This window comes from Callorhinus ursinus, unplaced genomic scaffold (genome assembly GCF_003265705.2).
Source record: "Callorhinus ursinus isolate GAN/ISIS: 27379988/994484 unplaced genomic scaffold, GSC_fseal_2.0 scaffold18, whole genome shotgun sequence".
In the NCBI taxonomy this organism is placed as follows: domain Eukaryota; kingdom Metazoa; phylum Chordata; class Mammalia; order Carnivora; family Otariidae; genus Callorhinus; species Callorhinus ursinus.
This window is the reverse complement of record NW_027397080.1, coordinates 12075369-12095680: the sequence shown is the minus strand read 5'-3', so window position 1 is coordinate 12095680 and position 20312 is coordinate 12075369. Positions and strand designations below refer to the sequence as shown.

Below are 20312 nucleotides of genomic sequence, written 5' to 3'. Positions count from 1 at the left end.
TGAGCCCCCTGGGGTCTGCTCCAGGAACTCTGGCCTGGTCGCAGCGCAGACTGGGTTGTGGGGCCCTAGTGGTCATGGGGCCTGGATGGGGCATCAGCTGTCAGAGGGTCAGCGGCTCAGAGCTGGTGCAGCTCAGCAGGTCATGGCCCTCCACAGGCTCTGGGCTCTCCTGCATCTGTGGAGACACAAGAGGGTACCAGGGCCTGGGTCTGCTCCTCCAGGACATCTAGGGGCTGGGAGGATGTCGGGACCAAAAGGGCATCACTACTCCCTCCCATACAACAGCCAGGCCATACCCTTGGAGTGCCCCCAGTTTAAGTCCAAATTACGCCCCCCCCCCCCGAAGATTCATCCTGGCCCTTGGCGGAGCCAGGTTTCAGCTGTGTGTCTTAGCTGGGAGATCTGACCTCTCTAAGCCTCCAAGCTGCTCCCTTTTGTCCTGGGGAAAAAAGTTTTGCCCCGTTTCTCAAGGCAAGGGCCCCATACAGAGGGGTGGGGGCAGACCACCCCTCCCCAGCAAGGGCTCCCGGAAATATGGGGAGTCAGGACTGATGGAGGGGGTGGCAGGCCTTACCACGTTGTGGCTGCTTTTCCCCCACCAGGGCCTCAGTTCCAGCAGCTGGTGGGTGAGCTGGGCGCAGCGCACAGCAAACACACTCTCGGCCATGCAGAACACTAGCGAGATGCCCCAGAGGCACAGGCTGGAGCTCTGTAGGGGCACAAGGGGCAGGATGGACAGGAGGGGGTCTCCAAGAACCCCTCCCGCCTCTGATGAGCACCTTGATGTCTCCCCCCACCTTGCCCCCCGCCCCACCGCCCCTGCCATCCCGGGCCTAAGCACTCACGTAAATGCGTGTGGGGTCGAAGGGACAGTCGGGCACCAGTACCAGCACTTCGGGGCTTCCAAAAGTGCAGGCGGCCAGCAGTGCCCGGCCCTGGGTGGCAAAGGTCACGGCGATCGAGGCCAAGAGGCCCAGAGCACAGGTCAGAGACAGAAGGGCACAGGCCACGCTCGAGCTAAACACTGTCCAGCGCTGGATGGGGGAGGCCACTGGTCAGTGGATGTCAGGCTTGGCCCCCGTGGGGTCAGCCTTGCTCCCTCCAGGCAGGCCAGGCCCTTGGGGGTGGCCGCTGCCCCTACAGCCCCTCCCAGGAGGAGCCACATACCAGGGGGACACTGGGCAGGTAGCGGGACAGCACGACGGTGGCAATGCCTGAGACGATGACCTGCGGGGAAGGAGATTGCGCAGGGGGTCAGGGCCGCGCTCGGACAAAGACTCCACTGGCGCTAACTCTGGCCCTCCCAGCCCCCAGCCCCTCACCCCGGCTCTGCTTTGGCCTCACCACCTCCATCTGCACAGAGGCACTGCCTCCTCACGGTCCAGCCCTGAAGAGACGTTTCTAATACCCAGTAACTCCCTGTCTACAACCTTCCGTGACTCCCCACTGCTTCTAGTTGTGTATCTCAAACAGGCACCTGTGTAGCCCAGGGCTGCAGGGGCATGTCACAGGATATATATGACACATCTCTCTGGAGCGGAAAAGATTTTGGAAGACACTAAGTAACTCAACTGGCAAGGAACTAAAAACAAAATCGTTATTTTAAAAAGTCAGAAAACTGTGGAGTAGGGGTGCCTGGATGGCTCAGTTGGTTAAGCATCCGACTCTTGGTCTCAGCTCAGGTCTTGATCTCAGGGTCCTGAGTTCAAGCCCCGAGATGAGCTCCATGTTAGGCGTGGAGCCTACTTAAAGAAGAAAAAAAGAGAGAGAGAGAGAGAGAGAGAGAAAATGTTATGGAGTAGAATTCTATGTGCTGGGCCCATGGGAGGCAGGCTGTCTGATGGGACGGCAATGTCTTTAATTCACCAAGGGGACACAAGTTAAGTGCCTCAACCTGTTGGGGCCAAGCCCCATGCGGCAGGATGAGCTCACAGAAAGGACACTAGCTTTGGCGTCAGACACAAATAGTTTCAAATCCAGCTTGGTTTCTTTGTATCAGCAGGGCAGCGGTGAATCCTCAGTGTGGGCTCCCCGTCTGGAAAATGGGGATAGTCTTGGCCCTGTGTTGCCGGAAGCAGGGAGGATTAGCTGAGGGAATGAGGGCAAAGCTGAAGGGGTGTGGCCCGGCGCCCATCCCTGATCTCCTAACCCCGAGCTCATGAGATCACTTGAGCTCACCTCTCCGCTTTCCCTGACTTCCTTACAAGGCTGGTGAGAGGGACGAACCACAGTAACAACAACGCTAGGGGACGCCACACACATCTCTGCGGCCCAGCCCCGTCCCATTGACTGAGACTCTCCTGCTTGCTGGGGCCCCGCGATCTTCATTCACCCAAGCCTTGGGGCCAGCAGGCTGTTCGAGCTTCACTTTGTAGAGACAGAAACAAGTCCCTCAGCCAGGAGGTGGCAGAGATGGAACTCCAGACTTTGATGTACGGATGTTGCCCCAAGGCTGCCGCCAATACTGCTAACAGGTGGGAAAGACCTTTCTGACCTTGAGAATACCAGGCCCCTTCATTCATGCATTCCTCAAACAGGTACTGGCATCCAGGCCTAACCATGGCCACCATTAATTGAGCACCTACCACAGACCAGGCCTAATGCTGAGTTCTTGCCAAGTTGGTTCTTTCAGTGTCTCCAGAATAGACCTTAAACCTTTCCCACCTCCACACCTTTGCCTCTGCCATTCTCTGTATTTGGAATGTCATCCCAGCTTCCTCTCCTACTTGCCGGCTCCAGCATGCCTCCTATCTGGGTTATGGTAATTACAGCCTATCTTTGAACTCCTACTCAGCCATCAATACCCAGCTCAGGGGCCTCCACCTCTGTGAACCCTCCTGGACTCTCCCCAGCTGAGCTGATGCTCCTTCTGTCCAGCACTGCCTTGACTATTTCCCTCTTGTCATAATAATCCTAGCTCGCAGTAGTGAGCACTGCCCAGGCATCAGATACTGGGATAAGTACTTTATGGGGATGATCTTTTTTTTTTCCAAAGATTTTATTTATTTATCTGACACAGAGAGACAGCGAGAGAGGGAACAGAAGCAGGGGGAGTGGGAGAGGGAGAAGCAGGCTTTCCGCGGAGCAGGGAGCCCGATGTGGGGCTCGATCCCAGGACCCTGGGACCATGACCTGAGCTGAAGGCAGACGCTTAACGACTGAGCCACCCAGGTGCCCCTATGGGGATGATCTTAATACTCACGGGGACCCTCTGAGGTGGACACTGTTACCTTCCCCATGTTATAGACAAGGCAGCTGAGGTACAGAGAGAGGCTGAGAGCCTTGTCCAGTTGGTAAGGGGCAGAGCAGAGGGCATGGGGGGCTGTACTTGCCCACCCCAGGCTCGGGGTGGGGACTCATCAAAGACCCTTCAAGCCCCCACCACTCCCCTCACCGGTCCCCCTCCCGGCCTGGCCATACCACAATGGCAGACGTGACAGACAGGATGTTGACCACGCAGTACTGCAGGGCCACAGCGTCGTGCGGGCCAGCCACGTAGCGCAGCACGGTGCCATGGAGGAGAGCGGCTGCGATGAAGCTCACGTGACCCAGCACCACCAGCACCAGCCCTGTCTTCATCAGCACCCTCCGGAAGTCCTCCACACTCAGGCCACCTGTGGGGGACAGCCACGTCAGGGCCACGGGGGAGAGGGGTACGGTGCAGCCTCTGGCAGAGGAGAAAACCAAGGCCCTGGCAGGAGTAATGAACACTAGGCTCTAAGTCTGTTTCTGGATGACTTGGGGTTGGTAACTTGTCTTGAGCCTCAGTTTCCTTATTTGGAAAAGGGGTTCACAATGGCTTCATGAGAGTCTCTGGAACTCTAAGGCTAGAAAAGCACACAGGTGATATTTAATGAAGGGTCACAGTCCACATGAGTGCTCAAGACCCCAAGGGGCAGGGCCACAACTTGAACCTGGGTCTCTAGCTCCAGATCCATGGTCTTTCCGCTAAGCTCCCCATTCACTGATTTATTCAGGAGTTTGTTACACAGATGTTCCCGGAGTACCTGCTCCGTGCCAGGCCCTAAAGCACCATGGTGAGTTGGACATTCACTGTCCAGGCCCCAAGGAGCCCCTAGTTCATGCAGCAGGGACCAGGTCCTGCTCAGGATTCACTCTGGGGTATAGAGCCGGGCACACAGTAGATAATCAACTCACAATTGCTGAACTGACTTGGGGCAAGAAACTCAAGCCTCTGAGAATCCATTTCCTCATCTTTAAAATGGGAAGAATAACCCCTGTCTCTCAGTGAAGGAGGGTCCCACGAGGAGATAGTGGGGGAAGGTGGGAAGGAAGTGGGGGAAGGAGGGAAGGTGGGTGGGGCATACTGTGCAGGTGCTGGGAAAAGCAAGCTCTAGGTGCAGGGGCACTGGACAGGGACAGGGCAAGTGGGGGAGGCTGGGGTCAAAAGAATACCAGAGACGCATATGCAAATTCCTTCTGAGTGGCCAAGTGGCTACCCAGCCCCTATGTGTGCACCCCAGGAATAGGGAACCCTCTTCCTTGAGCAGCTCAGGCTGTTCCATATCTGCCCTCTGGAATGTCCCCTATGGGTTCTGGCTCTGCGCCCGAGGACACACACCATGCTAGTCCCCTGGCCCTGTCAGCTTCCTTATTCCAGCCAGCTCTGGGAGACTGGGAGACTGGGAGACTGGGAGACTGGGAGACTGGGAGACTGGCAACCCCTGAACTAAGCAATCCTTCTTTGTTTAGCTCTTCCCCGTGGGACCTGTGAGTCCCTTCTCAGACCTCAGTCTCCCCATCTGTGTCAAAGAGGGTTGGGTCATATTTCATATTATAGGAGCCCTGTAGCTAAAAGAGATGGAAAAGAGAGAGAGAGAGAGAGAGAAAGGAAGGAAGGGAGGGAAGAAGGGATCATTACTTGGGGGCCCTGTGCCAAGAGGCAGCTCCTAGGGAGCAGGGAGGATAGGGCCATGGTTACAGCCCTCCTGTGTGACCTTGCCATATATAAAACAGGGAGGGGCTGGTCTAGCTGTCTCTGAGACCCCTGGAGCCTGCAGGGCCCTCTGGAGCTAGACCAGGTCTAGGAGCAGAGGGCTGATGATGGGCTTGACGGGCACCGTGGGACTGGAATGACATTGTGAAGATTAACTGCCAGCCAAACAGGAAGCTTCGTCCCAGGGGCCTGACCCACCTCACCCCATCCACCCACCTACCAGGCAGCCCAGACACCACCTGGCTCAGGGTTGGGCTCATGAACAATAACAACATCCTAGGACCAAGACTCGGTCAAACCGGAGATCCTGTGCCAGTGTGGGGCTGTGCCCAGAGCCCTGGACTGAGTCTCAGGGCAGTCCTGGCCTCTCTAAGTGACCATTCTTAGAGCACTTAGCAATGTGGTTGGCACAGTGGTAAGCACTTCACTCTTAGGAGCTCACTTCCTTCTCACAGTAGTCCTAGGAGGTGGTCTACCATCCCCATTTTACAGATGAGAAAACTGAGGTTCGTAAGGTCTCTTGGCTAGAGAGTGGGGGGTCCCCAGGTCCGTCTGATGCCCAAGAGCAGTATCACTGTGCCCAAGGAGTGAGGGGAGAGGACACATCGGTCCCACTTTGTCTGGATCCTGTTTGCTAAAGGCCCTTCCATCCCCGCCTGGTTGGAGGAGCGGAGGGTTGGAAGTGGGAGCCTTTGGCAAGGCTGAGGAGGTGAAAGAGCAGGGAGCCTCAGAACTCTCTGGGCCCCGGATCTCTCTCCCTCTGCTCTCCCTTGCTGCTCTCTCCAGCAACTCTCCTCCTCCCGCCTGGGGGTCCTTCCTCCGCAAGAAAGGAAAGTGGGGGCGAGGGGTGGAGGCGCTACCCCACCTCGAGAAGATACCAGCAGCCCTCCTCCCTCCACCTCCCTACTGGGGAAACTGAGGCCGAGAGTGGCAAGTGACCCGCCGAGAAAGCGGCGCGGACCCCGGGATTCCGGGCTCCGGCCACAGCGCTCCGCCCCCGCGGGAGGATCTGGGGCGGCTGGGGGCCTCGCGGGCCGTCCCGCCGCAGCTCACCCGGGCGCAGACACATCTCGGCTCCCGCGCGGGCTCTCCGTGGCCGCTTCAGCGGGGCTCCGGGTGCCGCGGCCGGCGGGGTCGCGCTTGCATCCCGGTCCGCAGCCTCCGCGCCGGCCCGCCGCCTGCCCCTGCCCGCGGTCCCCGCGCTGCCCGCGCCACGCCTCCGTCCGGCCCCGAACCGCGGGCTCGCCGGCGCCCGGCCCGGCCTCCCTTCCCGTCATCCCCCGGGCGGCCCAGCCCCGGGAGGGCCCTGGCGGCTCGTTTGCATCCCGGGCCGGTCGGACCGGCTGGGCAGCCCTTCCTGGCCCGCCCGGCTGAGTCACGGCGCTGGCCCCACCCACCGGGCCGCCTGCGTTGGCATCTCCCCCCGCCCCCTTAGACCACCCCTCTGCCGGGGTTCCATTACACAGATGACCACTGAGGCTCCGAGGAGCCACCGTCCTCCTGATGGGGGCCGTGTGCGCGTGGGCTGTGGCTACCGTGACCTGGGGGGCGCCTGCACGGGGCAGCCCCCAGGGTGAAGGTTGAGAATCTACTTCTTTCTAGAAGATGGGGAGGGGCAGCCGTGGTGGTACAAGAGCACAGCTTGGGGAACCAGAGTCTGTCCCTGACTTACTGTGTGACCTCAGGCAAATCACTTTCCCTCCCTGGATCTTAATTTTACCTGTCCTGGGAGGCTTCGGTCCTCCAGGTTGGGGAGGGGGTTTTTTTTTTCTGTCTTGGGGCATGGGGGCGTGGGGGTTGGGGGGTGTGTGTGTCTCTGTTCTTTCACTGAAAAATCAGGGATAACAAATGCTGTCCTTTAAGGCTGTGGTGAGACAAAAGGAGATACAAAAAATGAGATAGGAAAACACTTGGGAAGTTCTCTACCTTCAAGTGCAGACCTCGCAGGAACCCATACTGGGAGCTTTACTTATCCTGGCTATTGGTTACTGAGCGGCTTTAATGTGTCAGGATGAACCCCTGCCCTCCCCTGTTTCCTCCTCAGCATCTAGAAGGGGACTCACCCAAGAACACCCAGCCGGAAGTGCTGGAGTAGGGGGGCACCCAGATTCCCATTCAGGTCCCAGAGCCTGTCTTCCCCAGTGTGGCTGTGCTGTGGCTGTCTCCCTGGGCTTTCTTGGCCCTCGGAGCAGGCCTCTGGGAGGCATTTCTGTGGTATCTGGGTAGCATGAGTTCATGGTCCGCACCCTCAGCCCAGTGGGCAATGGCCTTAAAGGCGGGGGGGGGGCTTGCTGCGAGGAGCACCGATGTCCACTGAATGTGCCCTTCCTGCACATCCGTACTGGTGCCAACAGTATACCCTGTGTGTCGGACATCCCGGGCAGCACACAGAGCCAAAGGAGGGAGCGGAGCCATCTGACACGGGCTGGGGAACCGCCTGGGGTGTTGGCAGATGGCCAGAGTCCCGCAGGCTGGTTTGATAACCCCTCAGCAGACACGCTTCACCGTTATCCGCTGAGGGGGGACCGTGCCCAGTAGGGGCAGAGTGGGGAGTAAGACTCTCAGGGCAGAAGGCAAGATGCGGGCAGGTCAGGAAGCCCTTGGACTGATCCCCTCCCAGGCTGGCATTTGAATTTTTATGTCCTTAGACATAAAAATTTTAGCAGGGCAGTTGGGCAGTACTGTTCCGCATTGTAGTGGTCAAACACTTGTATTTGTGACCCAGCAATTCAATTTCTAGGTCTTTATCAGACACACCAAAAAGTGCAAAGATGGATATGCATTTAATGATGGTTATGGACGATCTGTTCCGAATAGCAAGCAATAAACCAAAGTGACAACCGAGAGAGGGGTGGCCCCAAGGAGAGGGAGGGAAGGATTTTTGCTTTTTGTTTTACATGGGGTCGTACAATGCACATTGATTCAGGTCTAGCTTTTGTTACAAAGAGAGAAAGAAAAGGCCCCCTCACCACTTCCACCCTGCCCTGATCCACAAAAACTTTCTGCTGACACAGGCCACCTCCCAGGGGCTGCCCTGGAGAGCCCATGTGGTCCCTGCAAAGCCAATGACAAATCTCCCGTGTGTGAGCGCATGTGCCCTGTCCACCCGTGTCAGGCAGTTCCCTTGACACTGAGTCCATCTGGGCCTTCTGGGAATTAGGCTGGGGACCCAGACCTCTTAAGTGTCTCTCCTTTCAGATGCATAGATGAGGGTTCTCTCTCTCCATCCTTGGAACAATACTAAGTTCAAGGTTATTACCCTGTTTTAAAGATGAGAAAATTGAGGCCCTGACAGGTAAAAGTCTTTTCAAAGATCACACAGCAGGGACGCCTGGGTGGCTCAGTCAGTTAAGCGTCTGCCTTTGGCTCAGGTCAAGATCCCAGGGTCCTGGGATCCAGTGCCCACGTCAGGCTCCTTGCTCAGCGGGGAGTCTGCTTTTCCCTCTCTCTCTCTGCCCCCTCCCCCTGCTTGTGCTCTCTCTCTCTCTCTGACAAATAAATAAATAAAATCTTAAAAAAAAAAAAGATCACACAGCATGTATCAGTGGTAGGGCTGAGCCTTGTGTACCTGTGAAGAAAGCTCCTGAGTGGGGGAAGGGACCGTGGGAGTGGGGCAGTGGGGAGGGGAGCCCCAGCCTCCAGGGATGGGCCTGCTCTCACCTCTGAGGAGGTGAATTGCCCATCTGTTTCTCCCCAGACCTGGCCCAGCCTTAGCTGCCTGAATTTATTTCCATTTTTCTTCCTTATTGCCAAGTGGCCAAAGTCCAAGCCACCCAATGTTCCTTGCCTCTACCCCCCTGTTCTGTGTACCGGCCTGGGCTTCTGAAAAGAAACGTAGGCCAAGCGCTGGTCCCTTGTCCTCTACCAACTCACTGTGACAACCTGGCAACTCCCTGCCATTCCCTGGGCCTCAGTTTCCCCATCTGTCAAATGGGGATAATGGGTGCCATCCCTGCCTCCCGGACCTCTGAGGTGTAAATGACTTGGGAGACATGAGAATGGGTAGAAACCTGGCCAGAGAAATAAAAGTAGTAATCCCCCTCTTCCTGGAATATTTAACAGCCAGGTGCGGCCTGGCACTGAAGGCTGGGGATTCCTCCGCCGGAGAGGGGGTTCCGGCCCCTCTGTCCCTGTCCCTGTGTGTCCTTCTCACCTTCAAAAAGCTCCTTTCCCCTGATTATTCGAACACTGCCCCCATGGAAAAGAATCAATCAGGCACAAACCTACTGTCTTCTGTTTTACGCGTGTATACACACGTGCACAAACCTCCTATAGGTGTGTGTGTACATGTGCGTAAAAAAAAAAAAACGGCTGATCGTGCTCGTCTGAGGGGAGGGGGGTTTCACAGGGACTTGGGCATGTTTACGATGGCAGATTCTAGATGCTGTGAACGGAGGCGTTTGTTATTTGTATTTTTTCCCCCATCTTTTACATTTCTACAAAAAAAAAAAATCATTGTAGGAAACTTGGAGGAAATAACAGGAAAGAGTAAAGAAGAAATCAGAACGACCCACCGTCCTCCCTGCCCTCACGGATGCCCACCACTCACACTTTGGAGGGTTTTCTCCTGTGCACGTATGTCATTTTCTCCCTCTCTGAGACTCCTGCCACCTGGCTCTACTCTGCCAGCCCTTCTCCTCTCGCTAACCTAGTGCCCTCCCGGTCACCCCCCTCCATCCAGCAAGGACTTGGGTTTCAGAATTTCTGTCAGGTGATCTGTCCTAATGTCCTGCTCATCCGTGCAAGTGACACCCTTCCTCGACCTCCTCAGTGACCTTCATCGGGACCCCATCGTGCTGTCCGGGGCCACAGCTTGGATGGACCCCTCTGAAACCCCGGCCTCAAGGGTCCCACCGGGGCCCCTCCTGCAGCATGCCTGTCTTCTGCCTCCCAGTGCCTCATCCCCTGACTTCACAGAGGCTGCTGGCTCATTCTCTTTCCTTTAGTTCAGTTCCCGCTTGTCCAGTGAGCCTGCACCACAAGGCTGAGCATCTGAAGGCCGGTGCCGTGGTCTGGGTGAGGAATTTGAAGCCGGGACTTGGACTTGGGGAGGAAAGGAGAGATTTGAGGTGTGTGACGGGTGCACCCATTCACATTTGAAAAGCACTATTCCAAACCCACTCACCTGCTTTCTCCTCCTCCCAGGCTCGCCCCCAGCTCCACATGGACCCCGCCGCCCTCTTCCACCCTCCCCCTTTCAGCTAGTGCCCCCCCCCCCCCCGTAAACACACCCAAGTCTCTTCTATCCTAAGCCCACACCCCCTCTCCTCAACTCCCTTTACATTTCTAGTCACTTCTTTTTCGCGTCCTTTCCCTTCCCCTCCAAACTTCTGGAATGAATTATCCTTCTGTGCTGCCTCCATCTTCTCAGCTACCCCCTCCACAGCAACGTGGCTCAGCCCCCTGCTGGAAGATCCCTGTGTAGGCCACCAGCGCCTTCTAACTCGGTGCATCCAACGGAAGCGGTTCAGCGCGTGGCTGCTTGTTATTAGCCATTGCCCCTGCACTCAGCACACTGCTTCTTCCTGCTTGCTCCTTCTCAGTCTCCTTTGGGCACTTTTTTTTTTTTTTTACTTTATTTTAATTCCAGTATAGTTAACATACAGTGTTCTATTAGTTTCAGATGTACAATATAGTGATTCACCAATTCTATACGTTACTCAGTGCTTCCATCCCCTACTTCCCCTATGCCCCCCACCCATCTCCCCTCTGGCAACCACTAGTTTGTTCCCTGCAGTTAAGAGTCTGTGGTTTGGGGACATCTGGGTGGCTCAGTCTGTTAAGAGTCTCTCTTGGGCTCAGGTCATGATCCCAAGGGCTCCTTGCTCAGCAGGGAGCCTGCTTCTCCCTCTGCCTGCCACTCCCCCTGCTTGTTTTTTTTTCTCTCTCTCTCCCTCCGACAAATAATAAATAAAATCTTTAAAAAAGAAAAAAGAATCTATGTTTTGGTTTGTCTTTTTTTTTCCCTTTGTTCTTTGTTTTGTTTCTTAAATTCCATATATGAGTGAAATCACACAGTATTTGTCTTTCTCTGACTGGCTTATTTTGCTTAGCATTATACTCTCTAGATCCATCCATGTTGTTGCAGATGGTCCTTTGTGGACTATTTGTGATCTGCTCTACATTTATTTATTTATTTATTTATTTATTTAAGATCTTATTTATTTATTATTTGAGAGCAAGCAAGAATGAGAGAATGCAAGCAGGGGGAGCAGCAGAGGAAGGGGCAGAGGGAGATGGAGAAGCAGGCTTCCTGTGGAGCAGAGAGCCCCATGCAGGGCTCAATCCCAGGACCTCGGGATCATGACCTGAGCCAAAGTCAGACATTCAACCAACTGAGCTACCCAGGCACCCCTATTTTTTTTTAACATTTATTTATTTATTTGAGAGAGAGAGCGAGAGCGCGCACGCGTGTGCTCAGGGGGAGGGGCAGAGGGAGAGGAAGAGAATCCCAAGTAGACTTCCTGCTGAGCACAGAGCCAGATGCAGGGATTGATTTCAGGACCCCCGAGATCATGACCTGAGCTGAAATCAAGAGTCAGTTGCTTAACCTACTGAGCCACCCAGGTGCCCCGTGCTCTACTGGTAATCTTTTGCATCCTTTCTGCTTCCTTTATTTTTTATTTTTTAAAGATTTATTTATTTATTTGACAGACACAGCGAGAGAAGGAACACAAGCAGGGGGAGTGGGAGAGGGACAAGCAGACTTCTCGCCGAGCAGCAGGGAGCCGGATGCGGGGCTCGATCCCAGGACCCTGGGATCACGACCTGAGCCGAAGGCAGCCGCTTAACAACTGAGCCACCCAGGCGCCCCGTTTCTGCCTCCTTTATTGTTCCCATTGTTTGGTTCATGTCATCTCTTGGCTCTCCTTTTATATGATGATTCTCAAATCACCACGGCCAGACTACGCTCCCTGAGCATTAGACTCAAATATCCAGTCGCTTGACCTTTCTGCTGGGTGTCCCAGTCATCTCAAGCTCAACATGTACCAACTGATCATTTCCTCTTTTCTCCCAAACTGCTTCTTGTGTGTTTTCTGTCTCAGTTGGTGACATCACAGTGTACCCAAGCCAAAGACCTGGGAGTCATTCTTTACACTTTCCTCTTTCTACACAATCATGGAGTCCTGCTGAGTTACATCATAAATGATTCTGTAACAAGTGCTTTCCTGTCCCTGCTACTATTGCCCTTGCTCATGTAGCATTTCTTAGCCCCCAATTGTTTTTCCACACACTACTGAGTAATCTTCCTAAAGTATAAATCATATTATGTCCCTCTTCTGCTTAAAATCGGTAACATAAAGAAAATTTAAAAGATATAAATAAATGGAAAGCCATCCCGATTTCATGGATTGTAAGACTTAATATTGTTAGGATAGCATTTCTTCCCAGTCGATCCACAGGTTCATTGCAATCCCTATCACAATCCAAGGTTTCCCTGCCCTTGTTTTGCAGAAATTGACAAGAGGATCCTAAAATTCATATGGAAATGCAAAAGATCCAAAATAGCCAAAACAATCTTGAAAAAAAAATAAGTTGGAAGATTCATACTTTCCAATTTCAAAATATACTACAAAACTACAATAATCGAGACAACATGAGACTGGGCGTAAAGATAGACATGTAGGTCAGTGGGATAGATGTGAGAGTAAAAACATATAAAGAAACCAGAAATAAACCAGAAATAAAAATATGTGCATGGCCAATTGGTTTTTGACAAGGGTACCAAGGTGATTTAAAGAAACAGTGGGGCACTTGGGTGGCTTGGTTGATTAAGCACCTGACTCTTGATCTCAGCTCAGGTCTTGATCTCAGGGTCGTGAATTCAAGCCCCGCATTGTGCTCCACACTGGGTATGGAGCCTACTTAAAAAAAAAAAAAAAAAAAAAAATCAGTGCTTCTCAAAGTGTGGTCTATAAATCCCTGAGCATCTCCAAGAGCTTTTCAGAGGCTCTGTGAAGTCAAAACTATTTTCATAATATACTAAGATGTTATTTTGCCCTCTTTGGTGGTGGGAAAGTGATGGCAGGTAGAATAGCTGGCCCCTTAGGGTAAATTGAGGCACAGCTCCAGTTACACTTGTGGTCAGTGTATTCCTCCCTGCCCTGTCCACACAGCAAAGGAAATAAATACAGCAATTTCGCTTAAGAATGACTCGATAAGGGGCGCCTGGGTGGCTCAGTCAGTTAAGCGTCTTCCTTCAGCACAAGTCATGATCCCAGGGTCCTGGGATCGAGCCCCCCCTCCAAGGGCTCCCTGCTCAGTGGGGAGCCTGCTTCTCCCTCTGCCCCTGCTTGTGTTCACTCTCTCTCAAATAAATAAATAAAATCATAAAAAAGAATGACATGATAAAACAGTAAAAACTATTAACTGTATTAAATCTCTACCCTTGAGTATACTTCTTTTAAATATTTTGACAGAGTAGGAAGAATTCTGCTAGATGCCTAAGTAGCATGGTTGTCTCAGGAAAAGCACTTGTATTGTTTGAGTTGCAAGCTGAACTAGCTGCTAGTTGCAAGTTCAATACCATTTCTACTCAAAAGAAGGAACAAAAGACACACCATGATTATGCAAATATATATATATATATATTTTTGCAGACATTTTCTCTAAAAGAAGTGAGCTGATCGATTCAAGGGGAAATGGACAATATTTGCTGCTAATAATAAAATTTCAGTTTTTGAGTGAAAATTAGCCTTTGGGAATATTTGTATCCACCACTGTGAGCTTAGTAGTTTCCCAACACTTGAAGATTTTCTGATAAGATCAATGGTGACATTAACGAGTATGATTTTTTTTATCTTGTATAATAACATGTCGACATTTGGAAGCTCTGTATAGTATAGCTCACTGAACCCTATGTTCCAAGTGTTACAAAATCATTCATGGATAAAAGATGCATTCAAAGTGCAAGACAGACCAATGTATTTTAGTTTAATGAAAAATTGACTGGTTTCAGATTCCACACTGAAACTAAATTTTACACAACTATCATTTGTTAAGTTTTGGTATAATATCAAAGAGAAATATCCAGACTTACCCGGCAGGGGAAAACCACGATCATGAAGGTGACTTTCCAGGGTGAGACCCATCTATTGCACTCTGGGTGTGCTGACATTTTTGATTTCCCCAAATGTGGGAGACTTGTTTGCATAATTTATGGTAGTGGGGGACTGTGTGCACTTTCTTCCCTTAAAAAAAGAAAGAGGAGGGCGCCTGGGTGGCTCAGTTGGTTAAGCGACTGCCTTCGGCTCAGGTCATGATTCTGGAGTCCCGGGATCGAGTCCCACGTCGGGCTTCCTGCTCGGCAGGGAGTCTGCTTCTCCCTCTGACCCTCTGACCCTCTTCTCTCTCGTGCTTTCTATCTCTCATTCTCTCTCTCTCTCTCTCTCTCTCAAATAAATAAATAAAATCTTAAAAAAAAAGAAAGAGGAATATCCACAGTTATCTGAAAAGGCTTTTAAAAATAATCCTCCTTTTTCCATTCTTATATCTGTATGAGGCTGAATTTTGTTCATATACTTCAACTAAAACAACATATCTCAACAGATTGAGTAAAGACGCAGATATGGGAATCTAGCTGCCTTTTATGAAGCCAGACATTTAAAGAGATTTGCAAAACTGTCAGACAATGTCATTCTTTCCACTAATTTTTTTGATTTCAAAAATGTAGTTATTTTTCACTGAAAAGGGTATTGTTTATGTTAACACTAGTGGGTTTATTATTTTTATTTTTAAATAAATAAATGTATTTTTAAAACTCTTAATTTTATTTTTTATTTTTATGGGTTTTTTTTTTAAAGATTTTATTTATTTATTTGTCAGAGAGACAGAGGGAGAGCACAAGCAGGGGGAGTGGCAGGCAGAGGGCAAAGCAGGCTCCCCGCTGAGTAAGGAGCCGGATGTGGGGCTCCATCCCAGGATCCTGGGATCATGACCCGAGCCGAAGGCAGACACTTAACCGACTGAGCCACCCAGGTGTCCCTAAAACTCTTAATATTAATTGGAATATGGCCAATATCAGTAATGTAACCCATATAAACAAAAGCATTTTCAGGTCTTCAATTTTTCAGAGTGTAAAGGGATCTTGAGACCAAAATGTTTGGGAAACACTACTATAGGTAAACAATAACGTGAATCAGTTGCATACGTAATACCTTGGTGCACTGGTGGAGGGAACACAAGGGAATTCTAAATAAACACCCCTTTTTTGGAAAAGAGAGGAGACAAAACAGCACCCAATGGTCGGCGGTGTGTGTTGCATCCTGGAGGGGGAGAACAGCGAGGATTCCCTGCCTTAGTTGAATGAAGCCAGTCTGTCTGCTCTGCCATGTTGCAGGGCAGGGGGGGTCTCCCCTATTTGTTGTAACTTTGTGGCCACATCTTAGAAGGATTGTGAAGATGTCCTGTTAGTATTGTTGGGAACCAAGACATTGCCCTGGGGGTGGATCGCTGCAGGCTTCCTTGGGCCAGGATTTGGGTTTTTCTGGCAAAACCACTCCCTTAGAAGATGCGGGAGGTTTCTGACTATTCATATTTGGATAATCTACAAGTTAAAAACCAAGTCAGAAGAATTGTGAACTGTGGTCTCTGAATCTAGACCGGGGGAGTCTGTCAGCAACGGGACCTCCCAGTCCTCAGCCCAGGGCCTCCCTCTTCACCTCTGCCTTGGAGCAGCTCTGACCATGAGGCTGCATCCCAGTGGAAGGCTCTTTACATCGGGTAACTGTCCTGTTAGCGGGGACAGGCAGGAAGGGCTTAGGTGCAGCTGTGTTTCCTGCCTTCCTGCCTTTGTTCCCACTCACTTTAGCTTTGACATGAAGAGATAGGCTTTTTCAATCCTGCAAAGCACATGACCATCAGACGGTGTTGGCTGCAGGCAGTCTGTCTTGGCAAAGCGGTAGGCACGCAAGATCAGGGGCCAGGCTGCCTGGATTCAAGTGGTAGCTCTCGCCTGTCTAGCTTCGTGACCTTGGGCAAATGGTTCTGTGCCTCAGTTCCTCAAATGTAAAATGGGGGAGTAACAATGGTACCTAATTCTCTGTGTTACTGTGAAGACTCGGTGAATTCCTATGTGTAAAGCTCTTAGAGCCTGGCACAGGATGGGTGCCTCAGAAATATTAGCTTTTATTATTCATTATTCTGTCTGCAAAATTTGTATCTTTGACTACAAACTAAAGGTTTGGGAAAACAGCTGACACGTACAACCTCCTGACAGATTTCTACCAAGTCCCTGAGCTCCCACCTGTGTTAGGTACATGGTCTGAGCTTCTGGAGCAGCTACATTGCAGGGCATGCTGACCTCCTGGCCTGGGGTGAGGAAAACCTCACTGTCCAGACCCCACCTCAACCCTGCCAGTTCCGTGGGTCAAGGATCATCACCAGCAACACCCCACTTCCTTCAGTTACAGGTGACAGACACCTAACAGAAATGGGCTTCAGATAGGGGGAAAGAATTTGTCACATCAGGGTACAGGAAAGTTCGGGGGCTTCAGGCATGGTTTGATCCTGGCCCTAAAACGATGTCATCTGGTGTTTCTTCACACGGTGTCCCTGTCTCTTGCCTTCTGTTTCTCCGCTCTGCCTTCCTCTGTGTGGTTTCAGTTGTTTGGAAATCTGTCCCCATAGGGGAAGATCCACACTCTCTTTCATTTTCCCAGCTTAGGAGCCTTGGGAGAAAGTAGCCTCTACTCCTCTGAATTCCAGAAAAGTCCGGGATTGCCTTGAATTTCTCCAGCTCTGGCTGAGTTCTTTAGCCTTGTAACAGCCCCAAGTGACGTCCCGTGTGGCTTCAGAGGACTGGAGCCACGCAGCGAAGGAGGGCAGGAAGGACTGGTATTTATTTATCAGCCACCTGTTCTGTCGAAGGCACTGTATATCTTCTCAGGGGGAAGATTAGCCCCTTCAGGAAGGACCCTCAATCTCATGGTCGTCTTCATGCCCCTCCAAGCTGAGGGGGGAGGTGCCCCTTCTGTGTCCACAGCCAAACCCTCTGCCTGCGCCTGATTTTGTCCCTCTGGCTTCTAGAGGCAGAGCGCCATGAAATTGTTTCCTCTCTCTCCCTATTTTCTCCTGAGCCTCCAAACATGCATGAGTCTCTTCTACTAAAAAAATCTCCCCTTCTTAGGAGAGAATTGTCTACCATCGCTCCCTCCTCCCTGGCCACTCACACACACGTCAACTAAAGGAAATCCGTTCTCTACCGCCGCTGTCTTCCAAAATGGCTCTCTCTGAAGTTAGCAATTACTGCCCATGTAACAAACCCAGGTCCCGGCCAGCTTGACCTGCCCCACGTGTCAGCTCACCATGCTTGCCTTCCTGGACTTCTCCCTGCACTTGGCTTCCCGTGTTTTGTTCCTTCCTGGCTCCCCTCCCCTTTCTCTGGTTGCTCCTTTTGCTGCTCTCATCAGTGAAATGTTTCTGGGAAGAGAAAGCCAGCCCTCCTCTCATTCACATCTATGGTTTCCAGTGCCATTTTTTCCTTGGTGATTTCCCATCCCCGTGGCCTGGGTCTGTCTCTGGGTGTCACTTTCTATATCCAAGCACAGAGTCTGAGCAGAGCCCCTGTCCACATAGAGTGAGCAACGAATGGACTTCCTCAAAGGCAGGGGCCTCAGGAATGGCCAAGCGGTACATGCATCTAGAACTCTATCCCAAGCCACTCGCAAAGGCAGACCCACTGAAGAAAAGCGAAGCAGCATCTCCAGTGCAGGCTAAGACGAGGGGCCGTTATCCTGCTCTTGCTGGATCCCTCTGATGACAACTTGGGCCTCAGAATTCAACCCCACAGAGCCAGCAGCCTCCTCTAGTCCCTCCACATTCAGGAAGCCCCCCGCTCTCATGTTGCACAGTCTTGTCCAAGTGGAAAGAGCATAAGGTCTGGAATTCCAGATCTGCGTTTGTGGCCTGATTTTTTTTTTTAAAGATTTTATTTATTTATTCATGAGAGACAGAGAGAGAGAGAAGCAGAGGGAGAAGCAGGCTCCCAAGGAGCAGGGAGCCCGATGCGGGACTCGATCCCAGGACCCTGGGATCATGACTGATTTTTTTTTTAACATTTTATTTATTTATTTGACAGAGAGAGACACAGTGACAGAGGGAACACAAGCAGGGGGAGTGGGAGAGGGAGAAGCAGGCTTCCCACTGAGCAGAGAACCCGATGTGGGGCTCGATCCCAGGACCCTGGGATCATGACCTGAGCCGAAGGCAGGCGCTCAGCGACTGAGCCACCCAGGCGCCCCCCGCCCTTTTTTTAAATCTAGCTGTGATCCACAGAAAACCAGTGGCTATGTTTGTATATATGCAGGAGCTTCTTCAGGTGGGCAAGGAAGAGCCAAGCTCAGCTGACTTTCAGTAATGGGGGCTAGGGAAAGGACAGGGAGGAAGCCACATTAGCAGCCCACTAGGTCCCTGGAGAACAGGAACAATGACGTGGTGATGTGCTCTGGGTGTCCTTTAGCACTTACGTCTCCCATACTGGGCAGTCTCACACAGGCGGTTGGCTTCTGTTGCATCTAGGTTGTTCATGGTGGCATTTGGCTTGGGCCCAAATCCTGTGTCCAGTCAGCGGCAGGAAGGTTGGCAGGGCTGGCCTCATTGGATTTACATGACCTAGATCACAGATTTTGTGAAGCAAGATCAGCTCAGGTCCACTGGCCTTGGGAGAAGGCTGTGGGAACTGTGGGCACTCAGCTTCATGGGTTGTATGTCTTCCACATTATGTCTCAATTTGCTTCTCTGTTTGACAAATGAAAGGGTTGGACCAGTTGATCTTCAAAGGTGCTTCCAAATCTGACTTTCCAGGAATTTATTATTATTATAGCGTGGTTGCCCATCAGGTCTGGCAAAATGCTATGTCATATCCTTGCTGGAAGGTCTTAAGTTGTGCTATTTATCAGTCAGGGCTCCGTTGCAGGAAAGAAAAACTGCTCTAATTATTTCAAGCAGAAAAGGACTTAATACAGGGAATCCTATGTTCAAAGAAATAGTTGGAAGGGCTGGAGGAGTGGGTTCTGGGATAAACCTCCAGGAATGACTCCTAGAACAAGATCCCGGAGTAGCTGCTAACTCTGGCACAAGCATGAAGGTGATGAGTCAGGAGGCCACTACTAGAATTCTTTTTTTTTTTTAAGATTTTATTTATTTATTTGAGAGAGAGAGAATGAGAGGTAGAGAGCACGAGAGGGAAGAGGGTCAGAGGGAGAAGCAGACTCCCCGCTGAGCAGGGAGCCCGACGCGGGACTCGATCCTGGGACTCCAGGATCATGACCTGAGCCAAAGGCAGTCGCTTAACCAACTGAGCCACCCAGGTGCCCAACTACTAGAATTCTTGCACTGAAGAACGTACCAAGTGAAAACACAACCCACAGAATAGAAGAAAGATTTTGTGAATCGCATGTCGGTTAAAGGAATTTTAACTAGAATATATAAAAAGGTCTTCTGACTCAACAATACCAAATGACCCAATTTAAAAATAAGCAAAGGATCTGGATAGGTATTTCTTCAAATAAGACATACAAATAGCCAAGGAGTGAGTGAAAAGATGCTCAACATCATCAGTCATTAGAGAAATGCAAATCGTAACCACATACCACTTCATGCCCACTAGGATGGCTACAAGGAAAAAGATCATATCAAGGATTGGCAGCGATGTGGAAAAATTGGAACCCTTGTGTATTGCTGGTGGGTAAAATGGTATAGCCTCTGTGGAAACAGGATGGTGGTTCCTCAAAAAATTAAACATAGAATTTCCATATGATCCAGCAATTCCATGTCTGGGTGTAGACCCAAAAGAGTTGAAAGCAGGGACTTGAACAGATTTTCGTACACCAATATTCAACAGCATTGGTCACATTAGCCAAAAAGTAGAAAGAACTTACACGTCCATCAGTTGATGAATGGGTGAACAAGATGTGGTATATCTGTACAATATACAATGGAATATTATTGAGCCATATAAAGGAATGAAGTTCGGATACAGGCTACAACATGGATGGACCTTGAAAACCTTGTGTCAAGGGAAAGAAGCCAGAGACAAAAGGTTACCTATTGTATGATTCCATTTATACAGAATGTCCAGAGCAGGCAAGGTCATAGGGACAGAAAATAGGGATTAGTGGTTGCCAGTGCTGGGAGGAAAAGGGAATTGGGACTGACCACTAACAGGTTTCTTTGAGGGTGATGGAAATGTTTTGGAATTAGATAGTGGTGATAGTTGCACAACTTTATGAATATATTTAAAAACTACTGAGTTGGACAGTTTATTTTTTGCTGCATTGTACAGTTTAAGATGGTAAAAGGATGATTAAACACACAGGCACCCCCTTGTGGCTGCAACCCCCCCTGTTGCCACTGC

At 51.0% G+C, this 20312-nt stretch overlaps 1 protein-coding gene and 1 non-coding gene across 2 annotated transcripts; one reads left to right on the top strand and one right to left on the bottom strand.

The window, feature by feature from the left end:
- Positions 1–35: 35 nt before the first annotated feature.
- Positions 36–6254, bottom strand: TMEM54 (transmembrane protein 54). Its single transcript, XM_025856855.2, has 6 exons — positions 6011–6254; positions 3421–3614; positions 1168–1227; positions 846–1034; positions 575–709; positions 36–175 (listed from the first exon to the last, which is right to left on the bottom strand). Exons 1-6 carry the CDS (start codon positions 6024–6026, stop codon positions 101–103), a joined length of 669 nt encoding a protein of 222 aa, XP_025712640.1. The 5' UTR covers positions 6027–6254; the 3' UTR covers positions 36–100.
- A 7735-nt stretch (positions 6255–13989) lies between these two features.
- Positions 13990–14149, top strand: LOC112812425 (U1 spliceosomal RNA). Its single transcript, XR_003205282.1, has one exon. It is a non-coding gene; the product is annotated as a U1 spliceosomal RNA (small nuclear RNA).
- Positions 14150–20312: the final 6163 nt, after the last annotated feature.

Bases quoted from the DNA above. Each gene is read 5' to 3' on its own strand.
- TMEM54 (XM_025856855.2), bottom strand. The intron at 1,035-1,167 runs GTATGTGGCTCC...TCCCCCATCCAG, and splicing joins ACCTGCCCAGTGTCCCCCTG to CGCTGGACAGTGTTTAGCTC. The intron at 176-574 runs GTAAGGCCTGCC...GTGTCTCCACAG, and splicing joins GGAAAAGCAGCCACAACGTG to ATGCAGGAGAGCCCAGAGCC.